Raw genomic sequence first — 19,606 nt, forward strand, 5'->3', positions numbered from 1 at the left:
TATGTACGGCGACACCGGCCAAATACCCCTGCCCCAGTGAAATAGCAATGCGTGTCCGAATTAATCGATACAGCGCGATGTGCATTGTAGGGTACGTAGGGGCGCCTACACCAATTTACCGTACTATAATAAGCTATGTCCGTTTGTAAGAAAAAACCCTGACTCGTCAATAATAAAGTGTCTTATATAGTCTCTCTTTACAAAATATACAAATGCTGCTATAATGTGATGAATTAATTAAACTACCCCAACGTTATTATTACAGCTATGTATAATGTTATTACCTAGAACACGATGGCAGTGCAATTATAATTAATACAGTGTAGTTAACCTTTATAACTAAATACTTAATAAGACTGGCAAATAGAATTACATTTCCTTTTAAAATTTTAGAATGTATTATTTAAGATTTAAATGTTTAATACGTTAGGTACTGCTAATTAAATAGTCGTTAAAAGAGATCAATTTCTCTACCCCATCTCTACAGTAAAAGTATACTACACAAAGACGCAATTTTCATTTTTTACTCATTAAAAAATTGGGTTAAAATGGGGTTTCCCCGTACAAAAAATAAGACAAATGCAAAAAAACCCACATCAAAACAGTTGATATATTCATACGTGTGTCCCTACCGTGCACCCTACCCTGCCCCAGTGCAGCGCGTGTCGGGTGATCGATAGCGGCGGCGCGAAGGGAGGCGCCCGCCGCTCACAATTGACTTGTAAACTAAACCAACGCACCTATTGTTTATAAAATGAAATCGCACGCATCGATCCCATTCTTTCGTAATCACAATAGTACTGACGTGGATAATGAGGCTAGTAGCGTGAACTTTGAAAAAAATCAGGGTAAGTAGGTACCTAAATAAAAAAATATGATTAAAAAACGCTTTAACTCAATATAAGGCAAGCCAATCCTACTTTTAACTAATAAAATGTATTATGTAACTAATATATAACTAATAGATGTACCTATATTATGTATTACTTATAATATATTTTTTTAGTTTTTTAATCAAAAACTTATCTAGTACCTACTTTAAAATACAGGGTATGTATGTATATATATAAAAAGGACCAAAACAAGTGAATTCACGATGCGTTAAGTTAAATGACTGAAACCTTTTAAGCGTGCTCGCCAGGATTATTACGCTTGGTGAATACAACAACAAAAATGAGACATGCAACATAACCTTGAATTCATGAGACATTATGACAAATCGTGCATATTTTGTGGTGTTGTTGGCGGTCACCATTCGTCATTTTCCTTATTTATCTCGGCTTATAGAGTAGCTTTTTCATAGAGAGTTAGTAAATTATGCACAGTCTTTTTGACAAAAAATACGTATCAATAAGAAAATGCAGTGCGTTTCGATAATCAGTCGACGTACAATGTAGACTTCAATAATCTTTTTTTATATAATATAGGAGTAGCAGATGAGCATACAGTCCATCTGATGATAAGTCATATTGCTCGATATTTATATGGGTAACGTTATTTGTAAAAGTTTAGAAGAAACATTATATCAAGAAATATTGCTTTAATTTAAACAGTTACTTTTATCATTTTCAAACATAAATATAGTTATTAGCCAAAGATCAATTATGTGTATGCAGTGCCATTGCACCAACCTTAATAAGTTTTATCATAATATCACTGGGTACACACTAATTATAAGACATAGCACATACAAAACTACATTATTTATATAACAGTACGATATTAATTAAAAGACAGGACTAAATTTAATTATAAGCGATCCGTTTTTCGCCATTTGATAAATGAAAAACTCAATCAAATATTAATCATTTAGTAGACCAAGCAATTAAGTGCCGTTAACAAATTGCGCTTACATTTTAAAGTAAACTGTACGATCACATTAATTATGATCTGAGGGGCGAGATACACCAATTTAGATATCATCCCTCGAGTCGGGAGCAGCGAGATGTTAATAACTTAATGGCGGACACACGTCGCTATGCGCGAGCCGCTGTGAAGGATGACTGTGTAATAGGGTGGCCACAATATTTTGTCATTTTTTTTAAATCATTATCGTAGTCTAAAGATACTAACGTAAAATTTACCAGGTACAAATGAACACAATTGTCGTCCAATTGCAGTTGTTACTACAAAAATTGCAAGCTATTGAAAAAATATACAACAAAACTCGGGTTTAAGGCAGCTAAGGAAGTTAAAGAAACTACAAATGTATGTAGTAGTTGGGAACCCTTGGGCTGAGAACAATTAAAAGACGGACAAGCGATTCGCAAAGCAAAAGTAGACATGAGTGATGATGTTAATGACAGTGCAATGACATAGACAATTTTTGGATCGGACTAATATTATATTATCGTGTATCGTCATATTCGGTAAATTATGATAATAATAATGACGCCGAAAATATAGGGTAATTTAATATATGACTATATATTTAGGTTTTCGCTCATTTCTGGAGAATATTATGACAATGGTATACATTTATTCTCGTGGTTCATAACTTAAGAATGTTATAAATTTAATGGCAAATGCAAATAGACTAGGAAATGCTTACTATATGATCTGAACTGGAAAATGCTACTAGTAATAAACACAAATTAATTATAATCATGGCAAAATTAATGAAAAAATGGAGACGGAGAGACAATGTATTGTACGTTCAGACAACCAAAATAGGGTTATTTTTTATTTTAATTAAACTTAACAAATAGTAATAAAAAAGAAAAAGTCATTATTAATACGAAAAGCGAAACAGTGCCATACCAATACTATACAACAAAAATAGACGTAGCAATTTTATCAGAACATAATATTGAATAAATCGAACCAGTGCCAATAAACGTCCCACTAAACACGATGTTCATGGCAACACTGGCATGCACCGCGCGCCCGTAACAATAAAACGGGCGATTAACGCGCCTACCCGACGCCACGACTTTTATTGTCCCCTCTTAAGGTGCAGTACTTTTTATCGGTATGACTCGACATTTCTACCGTCCGTTTCGGTATATACTTTCGGGTGTACAAGGTTTTACGACGACAGTAGCGGTGCGTGAAGTATTTCGAATTTTTCGACAAATAACATTTGCTAACGATTTATAAAAATGACTGGCAACGACGACTTTGACGACGGTGCCGTACAATCCACACTTGTAAATAAAACGCAGAAATAATCATTGCATTTTAAGCCTATGCATGCATATGTTGCAAGCTTATAATCCAATAGATATTATTTATTGCTGGACTTGACAGATGTAATTCGTGGCAGTTTTTACATCGAGGATATAACTACAATCCATTTAGGTCCCACTGCTGAACGCAGTCTTCCTGACGGAGAAAACCGGATGTACACACCACCCTGGTACCCTGGTGGTGTATGGTGGTTTCGATGCAGATTGGTTATATCTCTTAGTAGGGATCGTTCAGGCATGTCCCTGTAGTTCCGGGACTAGAATAGGGCTACGGTATCCCCTGCTTGTCGTAAGAGGCGACTAAAAGGGGGCTTCCGGGGTTGCGGGCGGCAAGAGTGGGAGCTCGAACCGCCCGGCCAGCGGCCCCGGGAAGGACGACGGTATGTGTGGTCGCATACCGTCGTACACACCAGATGGTGTGGCGAGCGTCAAGCTCACCTGGGCGAAGCCCCACGGGGCAACGCGCTAAGAGGACTCCGGTTGCGTTCCTTTGGAGATCCCGGAGCCCTCTACGCAGCGCAGAGGACGGCCACCGGGGGGGTTTTAGTGCGGTAAAAATCCCACATAACCCGGCGTCGCTCCCACGTTGTCGGGTACCTTTTGAAGGTTTCCCCCTCGATACCAAAAAAAAAAAAAAAAAGAGGGATCGTTCAGGCATACTACATCTTTTTATGTTTTATTACAACAGTGTTAACCATTCCTGTATTCTGTTTTGAAGAGTGTGGAAGAAACACTTATTGGAAGTGCTCCAACTTAATATAAGTAGGACTCTGATCCTATCTGAGGTTGATTATAGATGTCCACTAGCAGGATTTGCCAGGAGCACTGAATGTAGGATTGCTATTTCTACAACATAAAAAAATGATAATATAAACCGAATTCATACTGATGAGAATAGTTGCGAAATTGTATGAAAGTAGCATATGGTCATAGAATAAGTTATGTTAAAATATTAAGGCTACCTATAAATACGGACATAGGAGTGCAGCAAGCAGCAGATATAAGCTTTATTGTTTTGCAACCTGACGTAGAGTAGGTAAGTAGTTTTATCTGCAAAGAAAATAACGTCATTGCCAGAAATACCATAGTTCATCATTAGCACTATATCCTGTAGTGCTACTATTAATGTAATTAAAATAATAAACAGGGACGTGTAGTGTAAACTGCTCTATTGGTCATTGCTTTTTACATTATATAGGAGTAGCAGACGAGCATACAGTACACCTGATGGTAAGTTGCTACTGCCACCCATAGACATCGGTAATGAACCTCAGATAGGATTAGATATTACTACCTAAGGTCGGCCACGGTGGCGCCGCTACCCCTGAGGACTAAGCTGGAAAGCCTCGGAAAAGTATATCTCCCTTACCACATCCTACAAACAAGATTACGGCAACGCTTAATATTACTGTCAATAGACAGAGATAGGTGTGGCGGTGGTGTCACCGGAGACGAACCACAAAGGGTTCTACCACCATTCATTCTGGCCTGCATTTAGTAGTATACCTGGTCCTACGAATTATGTTAAAACGCTTCATAAAATAATGTCTACCTTATCACTCTCTTTATGCTAGGTCCACTTTATAAATCCGTCAATAAGACTCTTATTTGCCATTGTGAAATGTGACAGGGATACGAATAGCAATAAATTGTTGTTTTTGTACGTAAAGTAATTCTCCTTGCGTAGAAAGTGATCTAACCTTCGAAAACATTGTCGGATTTCGTACACCTAAACCCTAAGAACACAAAGTATTACTTCTTAAAAATATGGTTACAAGTTTTAGGAACTGCAAGCTGATACTTAAGCCACAGTTTGTGCTGACCACCTAGGTCGACAGTCGCTAGCAGTCATTGACGACAAGCAGCGACAGTCGGCGCCAGTGGCCCGCGATGTCTCGCATTCGCAATTTTGCGATAGACTTGCGACTAATGACAAAAGACTATCGCCGTTTTAAGCTCGTGTGTTTTCATTATTTTGGCGCCTCCTGTCATCAGCGACCTTCGACGATTATTGCCGTCTATCGCTAGCGGCTGCCGCCTGCATAGACGACAGTCACCAGCGCAGGCTGCCGCTCATACATTAGCCATAGATTAGTAAAGATTACTCACTCCTAACAAGAAAATGTAACCAGTTTTGACAATTGAATTTGTCACTGTCATCTATTTTCGTGTTCGAAAAATATTAAAAAAAAAGGTAGTTTTTAGATCATTTACAACTGAAACGATATTTCTCCGCACTTTTTCTTCGATTTCGTGTTTTTGCACCACTTAACTGCACATGTCGGCATTGTTCAGTGTAAATTAAACCATAACAGCCATTAAATGGCTGACAGAATTGTCTGCCGTTTAGGCCATTTAATGGCTTCCTTCAATTACAAGGCGGTGAGATATCTATATTTATCTATGATTAGACCCCTTACTAAAATGATCACTCACCAATAGCTCTCGACACAGCGAGCTGTCCGTTGACCCGCCACGTGCCCCAGTGCATCACCGTGCCCCCCGACGACTCTATTCGTTCCCTTTCGTCCTGAAAATAACATTGTATTAGAACTTATTTTATAAGTTGCATATTACGATGGATCATATTTAAACAATTTGTAGCATATAACGTAATTCCAACGTGAAACTACTTTTGATATTTTTCGTATAATTTATTTCATTTCTGAGGCATTAAAATGTCTCTGTGTTTTGAGACTGGTGAAGCCCAGTTTTATTATTACACATAGTTGCATATAATGTAGTAGCAATATACTTAGGTCTTCCTACTTAGTCTTAGGGTTTAAATTACTTACCAAATTGTGAAAATATTAATTATATTTCAGGCATATGTCACATCGTATTATCAATCCCATCAATATAACCATTCACACAACATAGTACAATGTGGTATGGTAGGATCTGTATGGTTTACCCTGAAGGTTTCACCGTTACACCTATTTCTAGCCTTAAGCATATCTTGCATCTTAGTCCTCAGGAGTGCCAATGGACCTTTTTTATAGGAGTTGGTTACAAACCTTCATAAACGACAGTGACCACTTCTCATGAGGAAGACTGCATGCTCGTCTTCTACTTTAATCTCATAAAAACAATAATATTATAAGGCAAATACTTTATATTTTTCCACCATATAAATAAACTCAGAAGTATTTCTCCAAACGTCCAGTATATAAGTAATGAACAATCTGTAAGATTAAAATAGTAAGTATTGATTAATTAATGGGCAAACCGTACCACATTTGCCATTTATCCCCGTACGAACTGCGTGCGTTTTCACCACTTTATTATCATGAAAAAACTAGAAACTCCCTCTAAAGTAAGGACGACACTTAAAAACCAGGTATAGTTAAGACAAAGCGGCGAGTGGCTTGAAGTGCACGCGTGGAGTATGTATTAGGCTGCGTGGGGTTGCCATAATTGCGTGTAGTGCCGGGAACAAGGGAAATTATAACCACCTTTTGTTACGAAGGGGGTAAGAAGCGCGTTTTGAAAAATGTAGAGTAGTGTTCAATTTACTCGAGTTTGAGATTTTAATCTACGTGTTTGGTATGGACATTATGCTAGGTATTAATAATGTAATAATATGATCTTGGCATAAATCTTTTGTTTATCTGCGAGGATTCTTGAGGACTGCAGGAGTCATGTGGAAATGGAACGGAATCTACATCCTCTAAAAAAATATGTTAATTAAATGATAGACTAGAAATACGTTTTGAATATTTCAAAGAATAATTGAGACTTTTACAGGGATTATCGGATGTGATTGTTATATATTATATGACTATAAATTTGACAGTTTGTAGATGCAAGAACATACTTCAAATTATTAAATATTCAGTTGTCTAAACAATTTTATGTGATAGTTATGTAAAAGATATAAATAATATTTAACAAAATAACAAAATAAATGCCCAAATGGCATGGTTGGCATGGCATAATCATAAGAAAACTGCAGCTTCGTTACTGTACCGATGACATCTGATACATGCCTATCATCACTGAAATTTAAATTTTACCTTTAAAATGCTAACTTAAAATTTCATTCGTCCCACAAATATCCCTTGCCGCATCGCACTGAGTGTAGGAAGGTGGTGGTTTTTTTTATGTTATCGAGGGGGAAACTTTCAAAAGGTACCCGACAACGTGGGAGCGACGTCGGGTTATGTGGGATTTTTACCGCACTAAAACCCTCCCAGTGGCCGTCCTCTGCGCTGCGTAGAGGGCTCCGGGATCTCCAAAGGAACGCAACCGGAGTCCTCTTAGCGTGTTGCCCCGTCGGGCTCCGCTCAGGTGAGCTTGACGCTCGCCACACTATCTGGTGCGTACGACGGTATGCGACCACACATACCGTCGTCCTTCCCGGGGCCTCTTACGATAGCCAGGGGATAACGTAGCCCTATTCTGGTCCCGGAACTACAGGGACAAAGCTACCACCGGAACTACAGGGCTATTACCACCGCCGTTTTGCCACCGAGCGCGCACCGCCAGCACCACCGCCGTGCCGCCAGCACCGCCGCCAGTACGTGGGGCTCACCTCGCGGTCGGGCTTGTGCGGGTTGACGAGCTGCATGAGGCGCATGCGCTTGGCGAGCAGCGCCTGCGAGTCGCCGGCCCAGGCCGCCAGCACCGCCGCCAGTACGTGGGGCTCACCTCGCGGTCGGGCTTGTGCGGGTTGACGAGCTGCATGAGGCGCATGCGCTTGGCGAGCAGCGCCTGCGAGTCGCCGGCCCAGGCCGCCAGCAGCCGCCGCGCGCGCACCGTCACCACCACCGCCGTGCTGCCGCCGTACACGCGCTGAACAACATACACACATCATTATTATTTTATTTTATTTGCTAAATATGGTAGGACCGTGTGACTCCAGTGGCGCTACCGAGACACATATTTCTGGCAAATCTGCTGCGTGTTAAGCGCTGCTGTGTTCTGATTAGAAGGTTGTGGTAAGGGGGACATACTTTTCTGAGGCCTTACAGCTTCATCTTCAGGGGTACGACACGACTTCAGGTAGTACTCTAATCTTATCTGGGTATATAATGTGGTAAATTTTTTTAATATTTGAACCTGACGATAAAGCAGATGTGCTACCTGATGGAAAGTAATTACGTCGCCTATGGACATTTGCAACACCGAGAGGAGTCGCCAATGCATCGCCGGCTTTAAAGGAGAGCTCTTTTGCACCTTTTTTGAAGAGCCCCATGTCATAGTGCTCCGGGAATACCTCGGGAGGAAGTTCGACGGGAGTAGCCACTTACCGACAAATGGACTTCATGGTAATTTGCTACTTTTCTATATTAAAAAAAAATTAAACCTTTAAACTAACCTCTTGATTACTCTTCCTGACGAACTCAGCATCAGTGCGGAGGAATGCGTCTCGCACGGCTCTTCTCAGGTCGGTGGTGAAGTGGGGGCTCTCCACGAGGTACTGGTGCAGGTGCGCCGCGCAGTACGTGGCCGCCGCGGAGCCCGCGTGCCCGTCGTACACCGCGTAGAAACTCGTCGGCTCCGTCGTCTGCGGTGAATGGTGGGAACGTGTTAACAAATGTTAAACGCTGCAGTGTTAGACGCTGCTGTGTTCCGCTTTGGAGGGGGTGGTAAGGGAGACATACTTTTCCTAGGCGTTCCAGCTTAGTCCTCAGGGGTAGCGGCGCATCTGTGACCGACCTCAAGTAGGAATATCTAATCCTATCTGGGGTTGATCACAGATGTCCATGGGTGGCAGTAGCCACTTACCATCGGGTGGAATGCATTATCGTCCGCTATCGTCCTATATTATAAAAATTGATATTGCTCGTAGCTTAGTATAGTCCGCCCCAAACTGCTAGTCCGCTCCGAATATAAAAACAAGTCACGTCGCAACAGCAAATTGTAGAAATTAGCGGGACGAAGACAGCGCGAGACCCCCAGCACCCGTCCGCTGCCCGCTCTCGCCCACGAGTACATAGCTACGTTAGTGTGCCCTCACGTTGCTATGGAGTATATGCTTGTAGTTGTGCGCAACAACTGCAGAGCGGACTAGCAGTTTGGCGCGGACTTTAGAAATTGTTATAGTTCATGTGTTTCGGAACTCAGTACAGGGAACGTGGACGGCGCGAACATATCAAAATTAATTGTCATGGAATCCTTCGCGGGTCAAGTATGACACTGGCATACTTTTTTATATAGCAGATCTTGTCCATTTCTTTCTTATAGCTTTGAGCAGAACCGTGCATCGCCGTTACCTTAAATAATATTTTTGACCAGATTGCACCACGCAAAAAGTGGTAATTTAATAATATATAATAGTAACATAAACATCTATATACGTTTTTTGCCTAACTTGTGTTTAATGAAAGTATTAATAAATAAAATAATAAGTACATTTTTCATATTAGTCACGCCGAGTTTAACTTCTATCGTTCGTTATTAAATGCACGCACTCAGTTTTTTAAGTTTTGCCGAGTCTGACACTCATTCTAGCTGTCATTGTCATTGAAAGGATGTTAGAACGCACGAACAAGAGATTTAATCAATTTATCTTACAGTTTAACACTAGACTATTTTTAATTAACACTTGGAACTCCGGAATGCATCCGCAGTGATAGCATTATAATAGATTATTTACGAGAGCGATAATGTAAACTTTGTATGTACATTCTATTTGATTTGGTTAAAGACACATCAGACAGTTGCAACTTAATATCAGGTGGACTGCATGTTTATTGTTTTGTGGTCGTGACATTGAAGAAGTTTTCTTTGAAGGTTTCTTCTTAGTTAAAACATAACAGTTATAACAATTGTAAAGTATATCTAACGTAACAAGTGTATTCACAACCTATTCGGAATTGATTACAGATACTCATGCATGACAGTAACCACTTACCATCAGATCAATCATACTTTCTTCTTTAGTAGAGTTCGCGCCAAACTTCTAGTCCACTCTGAATATAGAAACGAGTCGCGTCACAACAGAAAGTTGTTGATATTAGCGTGACGAAGACAGCGCGGGTCCCCACCGGCACCCGTCCGCTGCCCGTTGGTACATAGCTGCGTTAGTGTGCCCTTACTGTTGCTATGGAGTAGCTTATGCTATGCTATGCTATATGCTATATGCTTGTAGTTGTGTTCGCAACTCACATCAATACCAAACAGCGCCTCCAGGTTCCCGATCTCGAAGTGTCTATCCTCCATGACCCGCCGCGAGTTCTTCGTGGCGGAGGAGACGGTGCGGTACTCGCGCAGCGCGGGCGGCGGCGGCGGCGGCAGCGTGTCCAGGCGGGCGTTGTCCAGGTAGCGGAGACACACGTCGTTGACACGCGCGGTCACAGCTTGCATCAGCCGTAGCGCTATGTACACTGGAACAGATTGACGTCACATGTTAATGTTAATAATAAATAGATAGATAGTAGATAAATCAATGAAAAAATATTATGCTTTCTGGTGTAACATCAGTCAAATAATCCTAATTACTATAATCATAACTGCGAATGTGAGTTTAGTTTCTTTCTTTGATAATATACAGGGTGAATTTTTAAAACGGGCCTTCAGGGCCAAATCCGAAACTATGAGGATTAGCGAAAAATGCTGAAAGGAGTTACGAGGCCGATTTTGATAAAAACTAAAACTGCATCATTACTTTTTTAAAACAACTTTTTCCCTAGCCGGGAATCGAACGAGTTCATTTTGAAAAAAAATACACCCTCTATATTATTCCACTATCTGATAGTGTTGCTTATAAGGATCAAAATCTGGGAAGTAATGATAAATGAAAAACTAAAGGAAAAGCCTCAATTTTAAGAAAACACATAAGTATAAGTTCCCGCCTTTCATCAATTTAAACATTTCGCGTATTAACAATTTTTTGGCTCAATGTTTCAAATCATTCGAAATGGACGTTTTGTTCTTCAAGAATTTATATTTTTATGTCCGACTTAGTTAAGGTTACTTTGGTCCTACCATTATAATAGATTTAACTTGCTATGGGCGGAGTTTCGTTTAATACAGATGTAAAATTGACAATTTGCGAGAATGTCTTTTTCGAGTCAAATCCGAGTGATAACTAAACAAAGAGATATAGAAAATTATATTTACTGTTGAAACGTAGTTATAAACAACAAACAATAACAATTTACTATTTAATCACTTATCTATTTTTATTAAAAAATAAATCCTAAAAACGGCGGTAATTTACTTGCCAAACTAAACTACTCAAAACAAAATAGGGCCCACCCCACGATCATCTACAAATTTGTTTACAAATATTTTGCACGGTTATCGTAACTTGACTCAAGTACTTAAACGTATAGTTGACATGTTTATGAATCTGTGCCAGCGTTTCTACCGATAACTTTAACATTATTCTTAAGTAGGTAGTCAAATAAAATGTAGGGTTAAAGAAAGTGATTAAATGCGTATTTTTGTCGCTCGCGTTCTCAGTCGTATTCTAAACGTTACTGTTGAAGCTTATTTGGTAAATCATTTCCTTTGATTACGGCGTTAGTTCTAATCAATATGCCTGGTCCTCGTCGTCATATGAACATGGAAACTGCAGCAAGAGCAGTTGCTATGCTTCAGGAAGGGCACTCCCAAAGATTTGTTGCAATAAGCATCGGTGTGTCCCGACGAGCTATCCGAAACCTGTGGGAACGTTATCAAGAGACCGGAAGTATTGATAGGAGATCTGGATCAGGGCGAGCGAGAGCCACAACGGCTCAGGAAGACAGATATATCAGATTAACTGCCCGTCGGGACCGTACAATCACCGCCCGAGCCTTACAAAATCAGTTACGGCAGTCTACTGGAAGACAAGTGAGCGATCAAACTATTCGAAATCGTCTCCACGAAGATGGCCAACGTTCCAGATTGCGTGTTGTCCGGCTCAAACTGACAAGAGCTCATCGTGCAGCACGCTTAAGGTTTGCGCGTGAACATTTGGATTGGACAATGGATAACTGGAGATCCGTACTCTTTACGGACGAAAGTAAAGTCAAGTTTTATAGTGACGACAGACGAGTACGTGTGTGGAGAAGGGAAGGAGAACGTTTCTCAGAACCATGCATCCATGAAACTGACCGTTTTGGGGGTCCAAGTGTTATGGTTTGGGGTGGAATAAGCTTGCTCGGTAAAACAGAGCTGGTAATTCTGGATGGAGGTACCGTAACCGCCGCTAGTTACGTCGAACGAGTAGTCCGTCCTCATATTGTTCCATTTTCACAAAGAATTGGCGCTAACTTTGTTTTAATGCAAGACAATGCTCGCGCTCACACGGCGCGTATCACACAGACTGCACTTTCTGATGCCAATATTTCAGTTTTACCTTGGCCAGCCATGAGTCCTGACCTCAACCCCATCGAACATTTATGGGATCAATTGAAAAGAAGCCTCAAAGAAAACTATAGCAGCGTGAACAGTCAAGAAGAGCTAATAAACGCACTAAAATTGTGTTGGGAGCAAATACCAGAACAAAACATAGTGCATCTTATCGAAAGTGTTCCAAATAGACTCAGGGAGTGCGTACGGAGCAGAGGAGGACCCACACGCTACTAAACTTAGGACTTGTGAACATATGGTCCCAATACAGTGATAAAATTTCAATTTCATTAATCCCATTATTTTACCAAAATATCGCCAAAAACTGTTCTTTGTGTTTAAATTTAAAAAAATAAACAAATTATGTAATTTGTTAAGCTCACATAATTTATGAATCCCTACTTCAACCATATCTAATTAGAAAAACTGAATAATTGTAAGCATTTTAAAATTAATGCAAAAAAACGTTGTGGGCCCTATTTTGTTTTGAGTAGTTTATTACTTTCTCATACTAAGCCGTATGTCACGGTTATAACATCGAATAATTAGTTGATTAAGCAACAAATTCTTCAATGGTATGACTTACGTATGTTTCTAAAGAATTACATATAAATCATTTGTTATGTATAATCCTTAAGGATTAGTATGGCAATGTATGGAAAAATATGTATTTTCTTCAAAATTTTCCTTTCCTTTAATTTGTCACATAACATTACTTCCCAGAATTTGATCCTTATAAGCGACACTATCAGATGGTGAAATAATATAGAGGGTGTATTTTTTAAAAAAATGAACTCGTTCGATTCCCGGCCAGGGAAAAAGATATTTTAAAAAACTAATGATGCAGTTTTAGTTTTTATCAAAATCGGCCTCGTAACTCCTTTCAGCATTTTTCGCTAATCCTTATAGTTTCGGATTTGGCCCTGAAGGCCCGTTTTAAAAATTCACCCTGTATATTGGCTACGGTTTTACTCTATAAACGATTATCATAAAATTTCGTACACACGTTGTCAGCGATCCAGAAAGAAGATACTATTCCCGAGGGATAAATAAAAACAATTATGGTCATAGATCTCTGACCGCTAGTGAAGTCGCTAGTAAAATCTAGTTCATATATAAAGGTCTAAAATAGTCTAATGCCGCGCCGTTACATAGCCAATGTGCCAAGTAGAGGATTAAGAGCTCGTTTCCCAGCCAGGTCAACGTTTAATGATGGGTCAGATCTCTCGTCATTTGATCGTTCATCTGTACTTGACTTTATTTGTATTTATTGCACTTTTACATCGCAAGAAGACCTTGCGAAACTATAATAGATTCTTTACGAAAATAACAGTTTCATTGCACTATCGCAAATAATCGGTTTGCAAACCGAAAAATATAAATAAATAGATCCTATCATACTATATTCTCAAGTAATCATCAAAATGATGCAATAAGTAATTTCATTTCATAGTTCATTTTGTTTCTGATCTCGGTACGCATTATTGTTAGCATGCAGAGTAGGTGTCGCTAGTTTAATAGTAGGTACTCTTATTTGGGCCGCACGTTCATTGACTGTATATCATGTATGATAACCTTAAATTGGATAATTAATTTCTCCTTTCTATGCAAACAATCAGTCATTAAATTCAATATTCAATTTTGTACAATCAGTGTCGGCAAATGTTCAAATATTCAAATACCTACTTCACTAACATCATTTAGGTCATCTGTATGATATCCATATTGCATTTGTGCAAAAACAATAATTTTACGGTCGGTTTCCTGCTTAAATATTCCTTGTTAACACAACATTAATGTTGTCTAACATCGTAATCAATCAAAATACGGACATAAGTACCAAAGTACCACGTGAATAGTCCTTAGATAGTTTATCTGCGTGAATTATCTAAAATTTAGCGCATTCACGATCAACACAAAACCACATATCAGCGGTGGCCACGCCCTGTCATTGTTTATACCGGTCAACGGCATGACGTAATGACACAGGTACTAATAGTGATAAAACTATGGATTCCTATGGATATGAATGGATGTATGTATAATGATAACGTATCATGTCTTAGATGCCAAAAGAAAACACTATGGGTATTACATTTTCCCCTATAATATCAGTGTTACACCGTACCGTACAGTGTTAGAATAAACCGTTTCTGTGTTGAAGAGTGAGGCAGTACTTACACGAAAAGTTTCAACTTAGTTCTAAGTGAAATAAAAACGGATCTAAATTCAACCTCAAGAAAGACTCAAAGCCGATCTAAGGTCCAGAAACCAAACTATAGATCCATAGTTGCTCCTTACAGAATATAGTAGATATACAAAAACTCTAACAATCCTAACGAACTAGTGTTGCAACAACAATCACGTGACCAGCTCTGCCTACCGAATTAAAACACCTACGCGTAAAAGTACTCGCACAAAGCAAATAGCACGATGCTATTTGCACAGACGTTTGCAAAAAATAAGGTTGTTAATTAACGCGGACTTCTTTGCAAAGAGGATAGAGCAAGTTATATGATTTTTTTGAACTTGAAGTAGTTAACGAGCATGCAATCCATCAGATGATAGGCGATAACTGTCGTCCACGTACATCTGCATTTTTAACTTTCAAAATGGAAATTGGTCATTGCCAGTATAAAGAAAATTGTCAAAAGTCGATCTTTGGTAGGTAAAACGTAGGAGAGATTGAATATTACTAACGGGCGTTAATCTAAATATATATAACTCAAAGGTGACTGACTGACACAGTGATCTATCAACGCACAGCCCAAACCACTGGACGGATTGGGCTGAAATTTGGCATGCAAGTAGATGTTATGACGTAGGCATCCGCTAAGAAAGGATTTTGATCAATTCTACCCCCAAGGGGATAAAATAGGGGATGAAAATATTACTTCGTAACGCAAGCGAAGCCGCGGGCAAAAGCTCGTCCCTAATAAGATCGAATTCGTAAAAGAGCTGTGACGAAGAAAACTACTTTGATACCCTTAAGGATTTAGTTGGCATACCTTATGTGAACGTCTCTCTTTTGCGAAATCGATCATACCAGACACAGCAACAGTCAAAACTGCTGTTATACACACACAAACACTCGTGGCGTTCGAGCGTATCACCTTGTTATATTGGAGTATATTTACCTGACTCGTCCGGTTCGTACCCAAACTCATGGGGGTGCTTCTTACACGCCACTCGCACCTCCTCGAGAATAATCCGCCTCAGCGGTGTCATCAGTGTGCGTGGGCATTGTCTGCAAAAAACATTAACGTACGTTATTCACACATATTATTATAAATTAATGTGTTTTTGTATTTCCTTTATAGAATAGTAAACTATGCATTTGATAATAATGATGATCTTTAGCTAAGTTGTGCATGAGCCTACGAAAATTTCCGAGTTGATACGAGTCATGTTATTTTTTTTAAAACATGGGCGAAGACGCGGCCACTACTAATACTTAAATAAACTTAACTAAGCATTTAATATTACTCTGTAATCTTCTACACATAATCTTAGAACCGACGCAATCGATTTTGACGTTACTTACACAAATGTATAGAGGACTTTAAATGCCTTTTTACTTCGTAAATATATAATACATGTGTAAAATTAATGTAGGACCAAACACAGGGGCATGCAGGCGGATGCACGTTAATGAATAGTAATAATAGCTTCTATAGATATTAGATACCAAATGAAACGACAATAGTCAACGTCAATAGTCAATGAGCAAAGTTTTAAATAAAACTTTGGTTCAATTTTTACAGTTATGTGTGGCTACTGGTTTAGCTGCCCATTGTTACCAGTGTTGTCTTTCCTGTTCATAATTGGCCATGGAATTTTACACCACATGTTTATTTTACCCTATCCTCAGATCAAATATTTTGTGATGACATTCATTTACCCAGTATGTTGATTTATTTACTAAGAAAGTATGCTTTTTATTTTTATACCTAGATTTTTTAAATTTATATTCTGATACGGCTATGTCTATACATTTGCATATACAGGTATGTATTATGTTCAAACATTTAAACTTTTTATACTGTCATTTACTCACAACGAAATAATACATCACTTAAGTATATACAAACAATATCCCAACAAAACAACATGTACCAGCGTAAACTAATTCAGAAGCAGTAAAACGCGTACAGGCCGTACGCCGTACACGTGCCCATTGTTTGCTCCATTTTTAAACTCTCCGGCGGCACCTTCTCTGTGCTCCCTCATGAATAGAGTAATTAACGTGTCCTACATTCAGCCTTGAGCTTTGTTACGAATTCTCTCTTCATTTTCGAGACCGAATGTCAGGAGAAAAATGCCTGTGCGAAAAATAATACTGATTTGGATTTTTTTCATTCGGATATTTTTGTGATATACGTTTATACGAAGTATACTATATTTATGTAACTATTGTTATAATGATGTGGTATTAGTGGCCAAAACACATGTTCAAGTTAGCGCAGATTCAATGTCTGTTTTTCAATGTACAATTCCTGCATCTCACTAATATTGCTTGAATTGCATGTTAAAATACAAAATGTTATATAACTCAATAAAATTTTGTCTAGTGTATTCCACGTCGTCTCCGGTAGGGTGCTAAAAAATTCACGCAACCGTCAATTATATAGCTCGTAAGTGGCGATCAATATGGGGTAAACCACGCAAGGGTAGAACACATAAATGCAGCCGTTAAAGTGAGGTCATAATAAAACAGCACTATAAAAACCAGTCTGACTGAAGCGGACTACAACTAAACATTTCATGTCATACTTAGGTAAAAACATCACTAATATTATCCTTGAAAATAATGGAAAAATAGAAAAAAAAAATTGTTGTTTTGTTGTATCGTGTTGTCGGTGGAAGCTCTTTTGACTGAGATATCGTCTAACGTCCATTATTATTAATCAATCTATCAAATTGTTGCCTACTAAGGACGATATTTGTTCATTTCTAGTAGGCAGAAGTTATCAAATTTCAACCTTTGGTTGACAACATTGATCGTAATGGAAATAATATTGACGCCATGTATGGGATTGCACACATAAATTTCTCTTATAGCTGCAATATTTCTGCTGCTGTATTTTGGTTTGAAAAGTGTGATAATACACATTTATTTAAAGCAGTTTATTAAAGCCACTCTTCAGAGGTAATGCCTAACGACTAATTGTTTTTGAGTGGAACTAATGCTTAGTTTTCAACTGGTTACATACATTTATAAATATGTGTGGAAGCGACCACTCAATATTAGTTGGAAGTTCATGCTCGTTCACCACTTCTATTACATAAAGAGCATAGCATGGAATTAAGTAATCGTTACTGTAACATCAAAAGTAATTATGATAATTATTTGATTCTCATATCAGAACTGGCGCGCCTCAACCGAGTTAACTTAACTCGATTGCAACCACAGTTTGTAAACAAAGTTATTACGGTCGTTTTCGACTACATAACCGATTACACCGATGTGCAACGGGTGGTTACTGGTTACTACGTTCAAATTAGGGTTGCCAACCGTACTATGGTATCAATCAATCTATACATATAAAAGCGAAAAGATACTCACGTTCAAAATGTATTAATTATACTATATTATATAGAAATAACATAGTACGCGAGATGTAGTCTTTCAACGCTAATTCAGATGTCGCGACTTCAGGTCCCTCTCTGAAATCGCTTCATGAGCTACATCACTGTATTTGAGGATTACTAGTTTATTTCTTTAGTGAGTAAACAGGTTGTCTGAAAAATAACGACGTACTAATTTCAAAAGTACTATATTTCCTAAGAATATTGCAATTCTTTAGGTAAAAATATATTTTTTGGGGGAATAGGTGGCACCCCTATTACCGTTAGTTCGGATAGAATGAGGCGTTGTTTGCGGAAATCCATAACCACAACATGTGTTACAGAGCTCCGCATAACCGACTGCTAACTCCTATGATTTAGTTCTTTATAGATGCACCACACGTTCCGTTGCATAGGAAACCACTAGACTGCAAATGGAAACATTAGAATACTTTTGTAATATTCCGTTAGCTATGTCTTGTGGTTAAATACCTAATCTAAGTATAATACTGAAGTACAAGTACTCATGTACTAACAACATGCATTGTCATTTGTCACTCGCAAGAACTTATTTTTTGTTTATAAATTAAAGATTTTCACTTTTATTATCATTTAGTTCCGGCATTTATAGTTTATTTAATACAGAATATAAAGAATTCCTATTTTTTTTCTATAATATTGAGGTAGCCATGGCTACTGCTGCACGTAGATGGATATCTGTAATCAACACCACATAAGACTACTACCTGAGGTCCCCACAATCGTCACATAATAGCATGTCTCCCTTCCCACAACCTTCAAACCAGAACAAAAAAGCGCTTAATACTCCTGTTATTTTGACAAAGACAGGTGTAGGTGAGGTACAGGTGTAGGTAGGTGTAGGTAGATAGTTAATTGTATCAGGCGTTACTTTGCGGAAATCCATGCTATTAAGTTAAGATTAAAACTACTTCGCAACAATCCGCTACAAATATGTATGATGGTATATATTTTAAACCATGCAGTATGTACCACCACCATCGCCCACCAGGTGGTGGTATGTATGGTGGTGTATATTTTTAATTTTTGCATCCACCACCATCGCCCACCAGGTGGTGGTATGTATGGTGGTGTATATTTTTAATTTTTGCATCTGCATGCATCCTTTGAGGGAGGGAGGGTGGTACATACTGCATGGTTTAAAATATATACCATCATACATATTTGTAGCGGATTGTTGCGAAGTAGTTTTAATCTTAACTTAATAGGTGTAGGTAGGTCAGGTGAAGAACCACAGAGAGTTCTAACCACCTAAGAGTAAATAAGTAGAAACTCAAAAAAAAAGAAATGTACGAAACTTACAAAGAGATAAATGAAATTACTTAAAGACGACTAAGTTACCAAGTTTTAAAGTGAGAATGTTGCTGAAGCATTGACCTGACGATAAACAAAATGTATGAGACATTAGTAATCTCTAGATAACATCAAAACAATGACAACGAACGACAACGTGTATTTTTCACCGATACCTTATCGGGAATCTAAATAGAGGACGAAGCGAATAGTTGCACGTTACACATGCACAC

At 38.6% G+C, this 19,606-nt stretch overlaps 1 protein-coding gene across 2 annotated transcripts in view; it reads right to left on the bottom strand.

Moving 5' to 3' along the window:
* The window catches only part of LOC140753034 (uncharacterized), a 90,697-nt gene that overhangs the window by 60,480 nt on the left and 10,611 nt on the right, over window positions 1-19,606 (bottom strand). Inside the window, exons 2-6 of one of the 2 annotated variants that reach the window (XM_073087388.1) lie at window positions 15,611-15,720; window positions 10,302-10,519; window positions 8,509-8,697; window positions 7,839-7,982; window positions 5,625-5,718 (exon numbers count right to left, since the gene is read on the bottom strand). In XM_073087388.1, the coding sequence (XP_072943489.1) occupies window positions 5,625-5,718; window positions 7,839-7,982; window positions 8,509-8,697; window positions 10,302-10,519; window positions 15,611-15,720 (755 nt within the window). Of the gene's footprint in view, window positions 1-5,624; window positions 5,719-7,722; window positions 7,983-8,508; window positions 8,698-10,301; window positions 10,520-15,610; window positions 15,721-19,606 lie in introns of those variants that run through there. The other variant, XM_073087386.1, reaches the window with a different exon arrangement.

The sequence above is a fragment of the Epargyreus clarus genome, unplaced genomic scaffold, assembly GCF_041222505.1.
Source record: "Epargyreus clarus isolate Ecla_fem2 unplaced genomic scaffold, WU_Ecla_fem_2.2 ptg000026l, whole genome shotgun sequence".
NCBI classification, from domain to species: domain Eukaryota; kingdom Metazoa; phylum Arthropoda; class Insecta; order Lepidoptera; family Hesperiidae; genus Epargyreus; species Epargyreus clarus.